Source organism: Stegostoma tigrinum, chromosome 1, assembly GCF_030684315.1.
Source record: "Stegostoma tigrinum isolate sSteTig4 chromosome 1, sSteTig4.hap1, whole genome shotgun sequence".
Lineage (NCBI taxonomy): Eukaryota > Metazoa > Chordata > Chondrichthyes > Orectolobiformes > Stegostomatidae > Stegostoma > Stegostoma tigrinum.
The window spans coordinates 26570027-26583231 of record NC_081354.1 but is presented as its reverse complement, the minus strand read 5'-3'; the positions used below and the strand labels follow the sequence as shown (position 1 = coordinate 26583231).

The 13205-nt window shown below is 43.2% G+C and overlaps 1 protein-coding gene across 3 annotated transcripts in view; it reads left to right on the top strand.

The window, feature by feature from the left end:
- Positions 1–13205, top strand: part of maml3 (mastermind-like transcriptional coactivator 3) — a 565727-nt gene that overhangs the window by 309025 nt on the left and 243497 nt on the right. For all 3 annotated transcript variants that reach the window (XM_048546160.2, XM_048546150.2, XM_048546140.2), the window contains exon 2: positions 2416–3918. In XM_048546160.2, coding sequence (XP_048402117.1) covers positions 2416–3918 — 1503 coding nt within the window. The remainder of the gene's footprint in view (positions 1–2415; positions 3919–13205) is intronic.

Genomic DNA, 13205 nt, shown 5'->3' with positions numbered 1-13205 from the left:
TATGTTATGAAGGAAACAAAGCTAGTTTGAGTACAATAACTAATGAACGACAGTCCAAGTTTGAGGAAACCGTGAGGCCTGTAGGAGTATGCCAGTGGTTATGACAGACATGTGCAGAGCCTCCAGAGAGCTTTCATAATTCAGTGCTTGTGAATAATGCTGTTTTGGGCCTGGAGAAATGCGCACACAGTACCTGATTCTGCCAAAACCTTGGGCTAGTTAATGGAATTTGTGTGACAGATAACATTATAGTCATTTTTCCTGTCACTTGCTTTTGTTCTCCTTCAAATGGATAGAGAAGGGTGGGGTGAAGAGAACAGTGCTCAGGTCTGTACTGTCAATCAGTACTACAGTGTTCAGTAACAATTGTTTGTTTTTCAGATTTTACTGCCAACTAACCTCCCCCCACCTCATAAAACTAAATAAATTTAATCCACTGTAAAATTCCCAGTGTGCATTACATTTGCTGTTTCCTTACGGATACTATACTAGGTTCATTTGTCAACCACTTTGAAATTAGAAGGGCAAGTGGATGCACCTTCCTAGCATTGAACCCAGTCTACTGCTTTACATTGTCAGCAAATTTGGATTGATTAATATAGATTGTAAATATATGAGGACCTTGAATTGATTGTGTGGCACTGAACTGGTTACGGCCTGCTACCTTTCAAATGCCTACTGTACTTCCTGTCTTTTACTAATCCTCCATTTATGCTACTCATGGCACCCATCTGCAAAAGCCCCTGTCCTTTGTTTTTGTGGCACTTTATTGAATATCTTCTGGGAATTCAAGGATATTGCATCTACTGGCTCCCCATTATCTAGCCTTCTAGTTACATCTTCAAAAAAAATTAATTATTTTTCAAGCATGCCTTGTTTTCATAAAGCCATTTAGATTCTGTTTGATCATTCTGTGATTTTTCAGGGCGTATATAAAGGCTTCTGTAATAATAAATACCATTTTTCTGACACATGATGCTGGGTCCCTGATTCTTTTTTACGTCCTTCTTTCGTGATTTGCAATGTTGCATTTGCTAACTTCAAATCTGCTGGGACTGGTTCAGGAAAGTGATTTTAGAAAATCCAGCACATCCATTATTTCTGCAGCAGTGCCCTTTTGAACCCCAGCTTGTAAGCCGTTACATTCTGATTTGTTGGCTATTTGCCCCTTAAGTTTCTCTGGTAGATTTTGCCTGTGAATAGTAATTATTTTAAGTTCCTTGTTCCTATTGGCCCCTATTTCTTGTATATACTTTGATGACAGACTCAAAATATTTCTTCAGTGCCCTCTGCTTTTTCTTCACAAATTCTAGCAAAAGAAACACTGGTCTTGAGTGTAAATAAAGTAACGCCATCCAATAAGCTTTATATTTTGCTAAACAACCAAACTGCAGAACATTTTGCATCTGAGAAAGAGTTTGTAAATTTGACAGTCAGTCCACAAAAGAGCTGTGTGAGCTGGTCTGTCGGACAGGGATGGGTAAGTAAAAGGAAGTTGAGGGGCAAGGATGGCTGCAGAAGTTTAAAAACATTTCATAAATTTTAATGGCCAAGTAGTGAATGGAATATAACATTCAGTTGAAGATCTCAAGAATATAGAATTTAAACCGTATAAAGATGACTATTTTGGAGTAACTTAGTGCAGCTTTACCTAAATACTGACTCTACTGAAAAGAATTCTGGTGTTAAATTGACTTTGTGTAGAGAGTGGTTGGAAGATGGAGGTATTGCTGATTCACGGCCTGCTGGGCATTTCCCTCCTTCCACACCAGTGAGAATAAAAGCTTTATCTCCCTTCCATGCAACTGTAGAGGAGGCCGGGGAGTGTGGGGGCTGGGGGGTGTTAATGACTGTGTAAAGAGCCCAAATCCGTGGTTAATTTTCCACGCCCACCTGAATTCTATCCCTCAGGACTGCCTTGGTGAAAGGATGCTTCAGGAAGTTTCCGTTGCAGGTTTGATGGTCACATTTTGCAGAAGACTGCCCCGCAGCAGCCTCTTCCCCTCTTTGTCAGCCCCATTTTCCTGGAGGATCTTTCATTTGGACTTGAGTTCCACCCATCAGCCAGACTCCACCAGTTGCCCCCCATTTATACTAACTAACGCAACCCAGGCTGAGACAGATGCCGAGGGACTGACAAGCCCCAAAACCAACAAAATTCAACTTTAACAAAAATCTGACACTTCTGTCACATCCATTACAGAGTGGCCCTGGTTGAGTAATCATTTGTGACAGGAAACTAACTTTAATAGACAAAATTCAACAACATTGAAATGCTTTCTTGTTCCTCGGGATTTTGCAACAATTTGAGTTCAACTGTATATGTTCACAAGTCTGTATTGTATCGAGTCACATTATTCTTAATGAGTCGTGAAGAGTCTTAATAATTAAGTTTTTTTTATGTTTCTCTTAAAGCTCCAAGAAACTGTAAAGAGGAAGCTTGAAGGAGCACGTTCCCCGTTAAATGGTGACCTGCAAAATGGAGTTTCTGATAGCAGCTTCTCTCCAAGTAGCAAACGAGTCCGAAAAGAGGGACTTGGGCTAGACCACAGCAACACCCTGTCAAGTAAGATCCCTGTGCCTTCAGTCTCTCCTCTGCATCAGCTTGACATAAAGTCAGCATTGCCGATGCCAACCGGCGGAAATAATTCGACAGGCTTTGATGACATAAGCAAAGAGAGCAGACATGCCAGAGTGAACCTGCCGGCTAATGGCACCAGAGATGAAGACGACTTCAACCTAATATTAACAAAGGAGCTTAAACAAGAGCCAATTGATGATCCAGGTTGCATGGACGCATCAGATGCTTCCCTTCTCCACCAGAACAAACTGTTTTCCGATATCAATCTTAATGAGCAAGAATGGCAGGAATTAATTGATGAACTAACAAGCACAGTTCCGGAAGATGATATGCATGATCTGTTTAATGAGGATTTTGATGAAAAGAAAGAGATGGAAGTCATCAGACCCACATCACAGACCCCAATCCCACCAGAAAACGCAAACATAAAGAGTGAGTTCTGCCAGTCTCCTTTTAATCAGATGTCGATGGGATCTCCACAAGTTAGGCCGTCTTCGTCCGGCCCTCCATTTTCTAATGTCTCTACAGTCTCCAGTGTGTCCTCTGTGTCAAGTATTTCATCCCTTTCTGCTTCTGCCACTTCACCAGTAGCGTCTGTGAGCCAACCCCAGCAGCAAACCCCAAATCAAAGTCAAGCACATGCAAGATCTGGAAATGGCTTTTTGTTAAATACATCTTCCGGGTCAGGATCAGGACAGGGTCCAGGGCCAGGATCTGGGCCAGGAACTTTACCATCAAGTGGTTCTGATCTTTCTCGAGCTGAGCAGTTAAAACAAATGGCAGCTCAGCAGCAGCAAAGAGCGATGCTGTTACAACAAAAGCAGCAGCACACACAGCCACACCAGCAGAATCCGACACCCAGCTGGTCACCTGCAGCTCCACCACACAGCCCTTTCGGAGGCCCCTTTAATCCAGACAAACCAAATAGCCCGATGATGTACCCACAGGCCTTTAATAACCAAAAGCCTATGGTGCCTACAATGACAAACAACCCTCAGAAGGCCATGAATAACTACCTCTCACAAAACCCCATGAACATAATGAATCAACAGCCAAATACGATAGGGCAGACCTCTGTGAACAAACAGCCTATGCTTTCATATGCTAACACTAAGCCACTGTCTCATTATAATATTGAGCCTGTGGGCCAGAGAATGACCCCACCAATGGCTAATCAGAACAAAGCTCCCATGATGCCCTACCTGCCACAACAGCAGCCACATGTTCAATCTCAGGCTTCTCATATTAGCGAGGAGCAGAAGCGTTTGCTGTTAATGAAGCAGAAAGGACTACTGTCCCAGACAATACCTTATGGAACGCTGCCAAGCCATGGTCCGGTAAGTGAGAAGAGAAAATTGATTTTTAATGTTGGCAGGGTGGACGCTTTTACAGCCTGATGATCTCTCTAATTCTAATACTTTCAAATTGATGTGGTGTACATTTGATAATTTGTTTATGTCCAGTATTTGAATTGGTCTTATATTAGACAATGTGTGTATTTCTTGTAAGATTCATTGATTCCAACTTCAAGAGTCCTGAGGAAAACTCAGCTAAATTGAGTAATTCCTTGCTTCAGGTTTTGCTTTGGAGGCATTTTATATATGTTGTGCGAAATAAGTAAATATGCGGAGAATGATTTGCCTTTACAAACTCACAAAGAAGTATAACCAGGGAACAGCGTATGATTAAACATCTACAGCAAAATGTAGACCTCGGTTTGAGGTCTGATATATTCATTTGTGTCCATATCCTGTTATTTATACTCCAGGCTCTGGTGGACTGTTTAATCATGCTTGTACGGTGATGTTTGTTTAGTAATTCTACTTCTATTTGTTCAGGTGTAAAAGCTTCGTAGAGTTTTCTGATCACTTCTATCACAATTACAAGACTCTTCTTCTAAAGGTGTTAACGCTGAGGAAGCTTGATGGCCAAGTCTGATGCTCGTTATTTGCAATGTCACAATACCCTTGATTTAACAATGAAAATTGCAGGTCTGAAATGTGTAGTGAGTCTGTTCATTACTTTTCAAATACAACATGCAGTCTAAATAATCACACAGCTTCACCAAATTCATACTGTTGGCTGCAGTGGTACTTCATGTCTTTATAAGCTATAGAATCACGCTTTACATTACTAAGACCACTGATACCTACAGATCCATTTATCCATTGTGTCTGTGAGCCAGCTCTTTGCCAAAACACATCAAAATGAACCCTACTGTCCGACTCTCTCCCTATTGCACTGTATCCTCTGCTTCTAATATTGATTTCTTAGGAAGCCCATTGATCTTTAGATTTCATTCTCTGAAGGCAGGAAATAAACATATTTGGGATTGCAAGGTTGGAAATGAAATGCATAAAAATCTCAAATGAGTAACAAAGGTAAACCCACATTCTAGAATGGGATTCATTGCCTGTTGCAAGATTGTTGGCTGAGTATGACCGAGGTACTTTGAAATTTGCAGATAAACCCAGGAATAAAAGAAAACAAGAGAAATTTTAAAAAGTGTAAGAATAGCTCAGTTTGCATTTCTTACAGTAGCCACAGTATTGCCCACATCCATGGTTGTACTGCTTCTTGGGCATAAATTGATGGAACACAGGTATTGTGTGGAGATGCCTCCCACTGGGTCTTCTCCCACATCTATTTCCTTTGTGATAATCTTCCAACACTTTCACTAAGGAACAGAATTTTTTTCCCCTAGATATCTGTATATGTAGCACCAAAACAAGGAGAAACAATGGAGTGATATTTTTCTATATTGCGGTATGAGCTACACACAAAGTGTTACTACTCAGCAAGTCTCCAACAAAAGGTGCCCAGCAGTGAAATTGATCACATTGGGAATATCAGATGGGGTGCTGGAGGGAAAAGGGATAGTGGGCAGGATGGCAATTAATTTACACCAATATGGAAGTGTAAATGTGAGATGTTGCCACGTATTCGCGGCTCGTAAGAAGGAGGTAGTTTTAAGCAATGAATAGGGTCAAGGTTCTCAACAGCATGCATTCTCCAGCCATTCCCACCACTTGGCTCTCCAGTGAATGTGCATAGAATCCCAGCAGAAACACACTCGAAAACCATTGAGTCGGATCAGTGCTGAATCAGTAGTTTTTCTGAGTAAACAACACCTTCTGTCAGAACCTGGACCAATGCTGTATTTTCAAACCTGTTTGACTTTCATCGGCCACATTTGTTTCCTGGAATACCTGAAGTTCTGTGAAATTTATGTGACCTGAAAATCAACCTCCAAAAAACTTTGTAAAATCCTGAGATTCCTGGGACAGCATTACCGTAAACTCACCGGGGGGTGTTACCATTGATGAAAAATTTTAACCACATTTCCTGAACCCCCCCCAAAGTCTGTCCACCATCTACAAGGTACAAGTCAGGCGTGCGATGGAACACTCTCCACTTGTGGATCCTGCTCAGACTTTGGGCTAGACTGGACTGGAATTAGGACCAATTCTGGGGACCGGGGTTCAAATCTTGCCACAGCAGATGGTGGAATTTGAATTCAATAAATATCTGGAATTAAGAATCTAATAATAACCATGAATCCATTGTCAAATGGAAAAACCCATCTGGTTCGCTGAAGTCGTTTAGGGAAGGAAACTGACATCCTTACCTGGTCTGGCCTACATATGACTCCAGATCCACAGCAATGTGATTGACTCATAACTGCTCTCTGGGCAATTAGATATGGGCAATAAATGTTGCCTGGCCAGCGACACACCCATTGCATGAATAAATAAAAAAAAAACTTTGAGCAGGCATTTAAGACTCAATCACATTGCTGTGGGCCTGGAATCACATGCAGGTCAGACGAGATAAGTACAGCTGATTTCCATAATCTAAAGGGTATTAGTAAACCAGAGGGATTTTTTTTGACATATTGACCATGGTTTCATGGTCACTGTCAGACCAACTTTTAATTCCATATTTCTCAACTTAGTTGAAATTTCATTGTTTGCACTGGTGAGATTTAAACCCATGTCCCTAAGGCATTTGGCATCGCCTCTGGATTACTTACTAGTGTCACGATATTATGACTTATGCCACATGGATGGTTCCAAGCTGCTGAAGAACTCTTGGGTTCTAACACAATAGCAGAGAGTACTCTGTTGCGTTTCTTATTTGTACCTTGTAGATGGTGGGAAGCTTTGGGGATTCAGGAAATATGGTAAGGTTTCTGATTTATGTTAACTCCTCCAAGATGTCGATGGTAATGTGGTTAACTGTCGAGGGGACGTTCTCAGATTCTGTCTTGTTGGAGCTAGTCATTTCCCAATAGTTGTGTGACCAATTGAATTTTACTCTTAGTTCTGAGCCAACCCAGAATGTTGTCCAGATTTTGCAGCATGAGGGCTTCATTATCTGAGGAGTTGTGAATACAACTGAACACAATCACCAGGAAGCTTCCCTCTTTGAAAGGAAAGGCATTGATGAAGCAGCTGAAAATGCTGGAAGGTCATTTCTCCACGGAGGTCCTGCAGTTATATCTTGCAACTGGGATAATACATTTCTAACAACCACAGGTATCTTCCTTTCCCTTTCTGTTGGGTGTGTTTCTAGTCACTCCTGAGAGTGAGGAATGCAGGAACAGCATGTGAGTGCAGGAATGCAGTGAGCCATTCCAGGAACAATCCTAGTATTCCTGCTGCACAACAATGAATTTTAAATCATTCTTAAAGAAAATCTTATTCTCTATGGAATAATCCTGAGGGTTCATCTGAATCTAATTTCAGCAAGGAGACCTGAAGCAGATATTACATATTTCATTTAAATATCTAATGAGTTCAGCCTAGCTGCACCTTGGAGGATTTTCAGATGTGCTTTGCCCATGGAATCTGGCTCCCCAAATTAAAATTGCTTCTCAACAAAGTTCAATTTCTATATACATGTTCCTGAATAGCTTGCCAGAATTTTTTTTAGGTTACGTTACTTTTCGCAATATCAGCTTATAGTAATATCCTGTTCTAATGCTGCAGTAATATCCTGTGTCCCTTAACTACCAATGCCATCCTGCTCCCTGGTGACTGAGCCAGATTGTTTTATTCAAGGCCTAGGTGTGTTTTGGACACATTTCTAGCCTATCAAGAACAGTTTGCATTTCTAACATCACCCATCTCTGTCCCTGACCCAATGCTGAAACTCTCATTTATAACTTTGCAACCCAAAAACCTAACTACTCCACTGTTTTGCTTGTTGACCTCATTTTTTTCCATTTTCCACAAACATGAACTTGTCCAAACTTTTGCTGTTTTTCTCTTAACTCACCACAGGCCCTATTCACGCATTATTCCTCTAATTGCTGACCTCCCTCTGCTGTCGAGGTTAAAACCTTGATTTTCAATTTCTCCGTCGTGTTTGCAATTCCTTTGCCTCTCCACCAGTGCAAACATTGAAGATGTCTGTTGCTCCTCAAATTTTGGCCTCTTGGACGGGGAGGCCCAGTGGCTCAGTGGGTCGCAACGCAGGGACCCGGGTTAAATTCCAGCCTTGGGTGACTGTGTGGCGTTTGCCCATTCTCCTTGAGTCTGTATGGGTTACCTCTGGGTGCTCTGGTTTCCTCTCACTGTCCAAAGATGTGCAGGTTAGGTGGATTGGCCATTGTGTCCAGGCATGTGCGGGCTGGATGAAATAGCCATGGTAAATGTGGGGTTACAGGAATAGGGTAGGGGGTTGGATCTGGGTGGGATGCTCTTTGAAAGGTCAGTGTTGACTCGACATGCTGAATAGCCTGCACGCTCACTGTAGAGATTCTATGATTTTATGCACCTCTGTAATCTTAATCACTCCATTACTGATGTTGGTATCTTCAGCATTCTGCCTCCTAGGCACTAGAATTCTCAGACTCAATATTTTCACCTGTCTCTCCTGTTTGAAATTGCTCCTTAAAGCCTACCTCGTTGACATACCCTTTCAAATATCTCCTTATATTTCTCTTTTGATAACACTCCTATAAACACCTTGGGATGTTTTGCACCTTTAAAACTATTGTAAAAATGGAAATATTAATGTCTGCATGGTATCCTGTCGTCTGTGGTAATATCCTGTTGTTCATTTATACATGTACACCCTACCCGAAGCTGCATTGTCTGGTGATGCTTCATCCTGAGCTATTTCCTTGGCAGTTTTTGCCATTGGTGGTTTTACCATTGCTGTTCACTTTCTGGGCAGGGCAAGGAGGATAATCCTAAGGCTACCTCAGCTGGAATAGGAATTGAGCAGCCTGAGCTGTTAATGTGTTTCTGAACCACATGCTAGCCTTTAACCAACTGATCTATCGACTCCCGCCTGATGTTGCCTGTTGTAATAATCTATATTAAGCCCTACAGTAATGTTTTGTATCAATAGCTGCGATAATGCCCAATGTTAATGTCAGCAGAAATACTTCATGTTAATGTCTGCAGTAATATTGTGTGTTGATTTTATAGCAATACTGTGTAATACCCAATGCTAATCTTTGGAGTAATGTCCTGTGATTGTGGCTGTAGTAATATCCCATGCTAATGTTTAGAGCTATGTCCTATGATAATGGTAGCAGTAATACCCTATATAATGCCAGTGGCAATATACTATGCTAATTGTAGAAGTAATAACCAAACCCTTTGATGCTCTATAATGCCCTGTGTTTATGCCTGTGGTGGATATCCAATTTCCTTTTGAAAGCTACGGTTGAATTTGCTTTCAGTCTCTTTCTAGACAGAGTATTTGAGATCGTAACTCATTGCTTAATTGGAAAAAAAATCATTTTTCTGACCACGGTTTTTTTTGTCACCTGCCTTGAATCTGCCTTCTCTGGTTACTGACAACTGCTTCTTCCATAAATTGCCCCCATCACAAATCCAATCTGACCAAAGCTGAACGGATTGATAAAAGGAACCAGTTCCATTTTGCACAAGGAGTATTCTGGAAGAGCTGAAACAGATAACCTGAACAATAAAAGATATCTGGAGGGAGTTACAATTGGGAATTAACCCATACACAAGGAGGATTGCAGGCCACCAGAGTGATGTTATCACCTTGATGTTAGTTCGAATTTCTGTATTGTAAGTTCTGTTTTAATATTGCACATTAGTTCTACAATAAACGATGAGGAGCAACATAGTCCTGATGCCAGTGGACAAGAGTACATGACCAACAGGGACCTTCCAGGATGGATTCTGGCCACTAGCATAAATTCATCAGGAGAGGAGTTTATATGGAATCATCATGGGGGGAGGTCAGAATAAAGTTGTGGCAGGGAACTCCAGGGTTTCTTTGCATCTCCCAGAGCAGGACTTCTGCTCATTCCAACCCTCAAGAATATTGTGGAGTGAAAAGTAAGCCCACATTCTCAGCGCTGTTACCAGTCTCACTGAAAACTAGTTGAACTGGCTCTGGGATCTTTGGGAAGTGATCTTTTGCATTTTACTGAGACCCTTACCCAACAAGCTGATGCTGCACTGCTAGTGTTTGGGGATCCAGTTCTGACAAGCAGAGAGAATCGGGGGTTTTGGAAAGAAAGAGGGCAGTGATTTGCTTCACTTGACTTCACTTGTTCGTCAACCTCACTACTGAGCATTATGATAAACTCCGCCATATCTGGCTTTGATGCCAGCAATGATCGAGTCATTTGTTTGAATTTATTTCAGACAACTCCACCACAAAGATTGAGGCTATTTGAAACCCAGTCAAAACTACCAGGCTACAGAGCTTACCTGTACTTAGGTATATTCTGTCTGAAGACCCGCTCTAAGTCTCCAGTACTCTTTCTCTAGTGCCCAGTCATCATCTGAATCTTTCCATTGTCCAGCAGAGGAACATCACATACAGGCAAACAATCAGACAAGTCAAACCATGAGCTTGTATTGATAACTAACAAAAGGGAAGGAACACAGGCTCTAGTTCTCACCCACAATGTGACCCACATGCTGGCATGTTGACCTTGACAGTCTGTGATGGTTTTCTGCGCCTAGCTCTTATCTACTGGAACTGGATACCAATCAGTTCCTGTCTGCCTTTTGGAGCCCAGTGCAGCTGAGGTCTCTCCTCCATCCAGAGAGCTTCCTCCAACTTAGTGCCCTCATTCGTCTCCTCAGGCAATAGCTCCCATTCCCCTGGCTTCTCAGCATTTATTACATTGCCCCATTGTCCTCTCCAAATATTCAGAGTATGGTAGGAAGGAGTGGTACACTCACTCCAGATTATACTGGAGGGCCCTCCAAGTAGAGCCAGACCTTGAGCAGCCCTAGCATCTCCATCACAGCCCTGGTCACAGCATTTACACCAACTTGGTGAAAGCACTGCATTGGCTGAATGACCAGCACATTCCGTTAGAAAAGGGAATGCCTGCTATGCTCCAAACCCCCCTCACATCCCAGACTCATTACAACTGTTCCACCTTAAATTGCCTTCATTAGATTCTCTTGTCATATGAGTTATGATGTAATGATATTCCCCTTGTCCCACTGTGCCCTTGGAAGTTCCACAATCCATACGGTCAGCATTCACCTTCATTTATGTTACTGCTGCTAATTTCTTTATGCCTGAGATGACAATGTTACTTCGTTAGCACCAGTGGCACAGTGCAATCCACCTCTGACCCACATTTGAAGCCGAAGCATGTTGACTCCACATGACTTACATACGTGCTAAGAAGTGTTTGCATATGAAATGTAGCTGGAGTTTGCCAATGTTTGCTTCTTGTACTACGCGACTCAGTGCCCTGTGGTCATGTACATGTAGATCTCATTCTTATGTCCATCAATGTGGTACTGATTCTGAGTCCACCCAGGCTACACTATCCCAGTCATTTTTTTAATTGCACATCTACGGAAGGCTAAGTGAAGGCAGGGACTGCAGTTTGTGGTCGTCTCTGACAGCACTGGGTCCACTTGGTTGCCAAGTACAACTCCCCATCACCACGCCATCTCCTCTTTCACCTTGTACTACCCCAAATGGGCCATTTCCAATCAACCACCCCAATATGGTGAACCACTACATTGAACTTTGCCTGCAACAATCTTTTCAGTCTCCGAATGCCAACTTTACACCTTACCAATGCCCATCTTGCTCCTCAGTGCTCCTCCCGTGGAGATGTTGGTGGTAGTCACTGCCACTTTTACATCTTCCTGTAGCCTACCAAGCCTTCGGGAGCTGTCCTGCTTGCACCCCGCGCCCCCCCCCCCCCCCCCCCCCCCCCCCCCGCCGCCCAATCCTTGGATATCTCCCATCACTACCCTTGTTCCCCCTTATGCAGATGCCTTTACGTTCCACCTCCCCCCAGCGTTGATTTCCCTTCCCTTTTGGCACTGACCAGCCTGTTGCCCCGACAACATCCCCAGTACATTTTTCTGAACAATGGACAGACAAGTACCTGGGACCTCTGACTGATAGGAACCAGCAGCTCCAAGATCTGAATATCTTTATAGCTCCCTGCTGCTCGTCTACAGGGTGAACTACTGCCCAATCCCAGGACTAGAGTCAGTCAGAAGCCCTGACACTGAACATACTGAACTAAAGATTGACCCTGGCCTAGCTTCTAGCCTGTGAATACATTGTGTCAATGACTGACTGTAGTTAAAGTCCCTGATTGACACAGCACCCCCCACCTCCCCCCTTAGCCCCACCCAGCCTCTGGAATGGCCATTTAGCGGAATAACCATGATGTGTGTTTGCCGCAGATGCAGTGGATTAGACTTGCTTTTTGGTGCACCATACACCAGATATCTCCCACCCCCTTGGGCAGGTTCCTTCTGACAATCAGCCTGTCTGTGTGTATGTGTGAAACATCAGTGCTGACAGCCTGTGGCTGAAACATCAGAATGCTGACATACAAGGCAAGGTGAGGCATAGATATTGCGAGCGTGCAGGTAGGCATTAAATGAGTGAGCGTTAAAAGAGCAAGGAAACAGCCCTGAGATTCAGCCTGGTCCTATCCATGGATGGGGTGCCTGTCCCTGTATGCTAGCTGTCCCCACTGAAGCCTATCAATGTTGGTTGCCAGTGTGTCTCAGAAATGCAGGTCCGCACTTCCTGAGCAACCTCCAAGTGGATGGGAATGGTGCCACAATGGTTATAATGGGTTGGAAAGTTCTGGATGCCAGTGTTCCTAGAGAAGGGGCGCTGCCACTGGTGCCCAAGCATTGTATCCCTGAGGTGCTGTTTGGTGTTGATCAACCTGGAGGCTCTTCATAGCCAGCGGCAAGCTGAAGTTTCCAGGTGCCTGCTCTAATTTCTGTGCCAAGGTTCCTCCATGCCTAGCGGGTACATTTGGTAAGACAGGAAGTTGAATGTTAATGAGATGAGATGTGCAGCTAAGAAGGCATTTAACATGCTACTATCGCCATTAATTGGTAACTCGCTGCAGGTTCATGAAAAATTCACCTCACTGCTCAGCTAAGGCATAAAGGATAGAGCAAGATGTTTCTGATGTCAAGGTAGAGTACCCTGTCTTCTTGCCTGATTCTGTCACAAATCTTACCACAGCCCATGTCATTCAGGGCCCCTGTAAAGTTCCACCCATAATATATCTGCTGCCCTTGAGATTACAGGTTTGAAAGGTGCTGTTAGAGGACCTTGGGTGAGTTGTGGCTCCGCACCTTGTAGATAGTACAAACTGTTACCACTGTGTGTC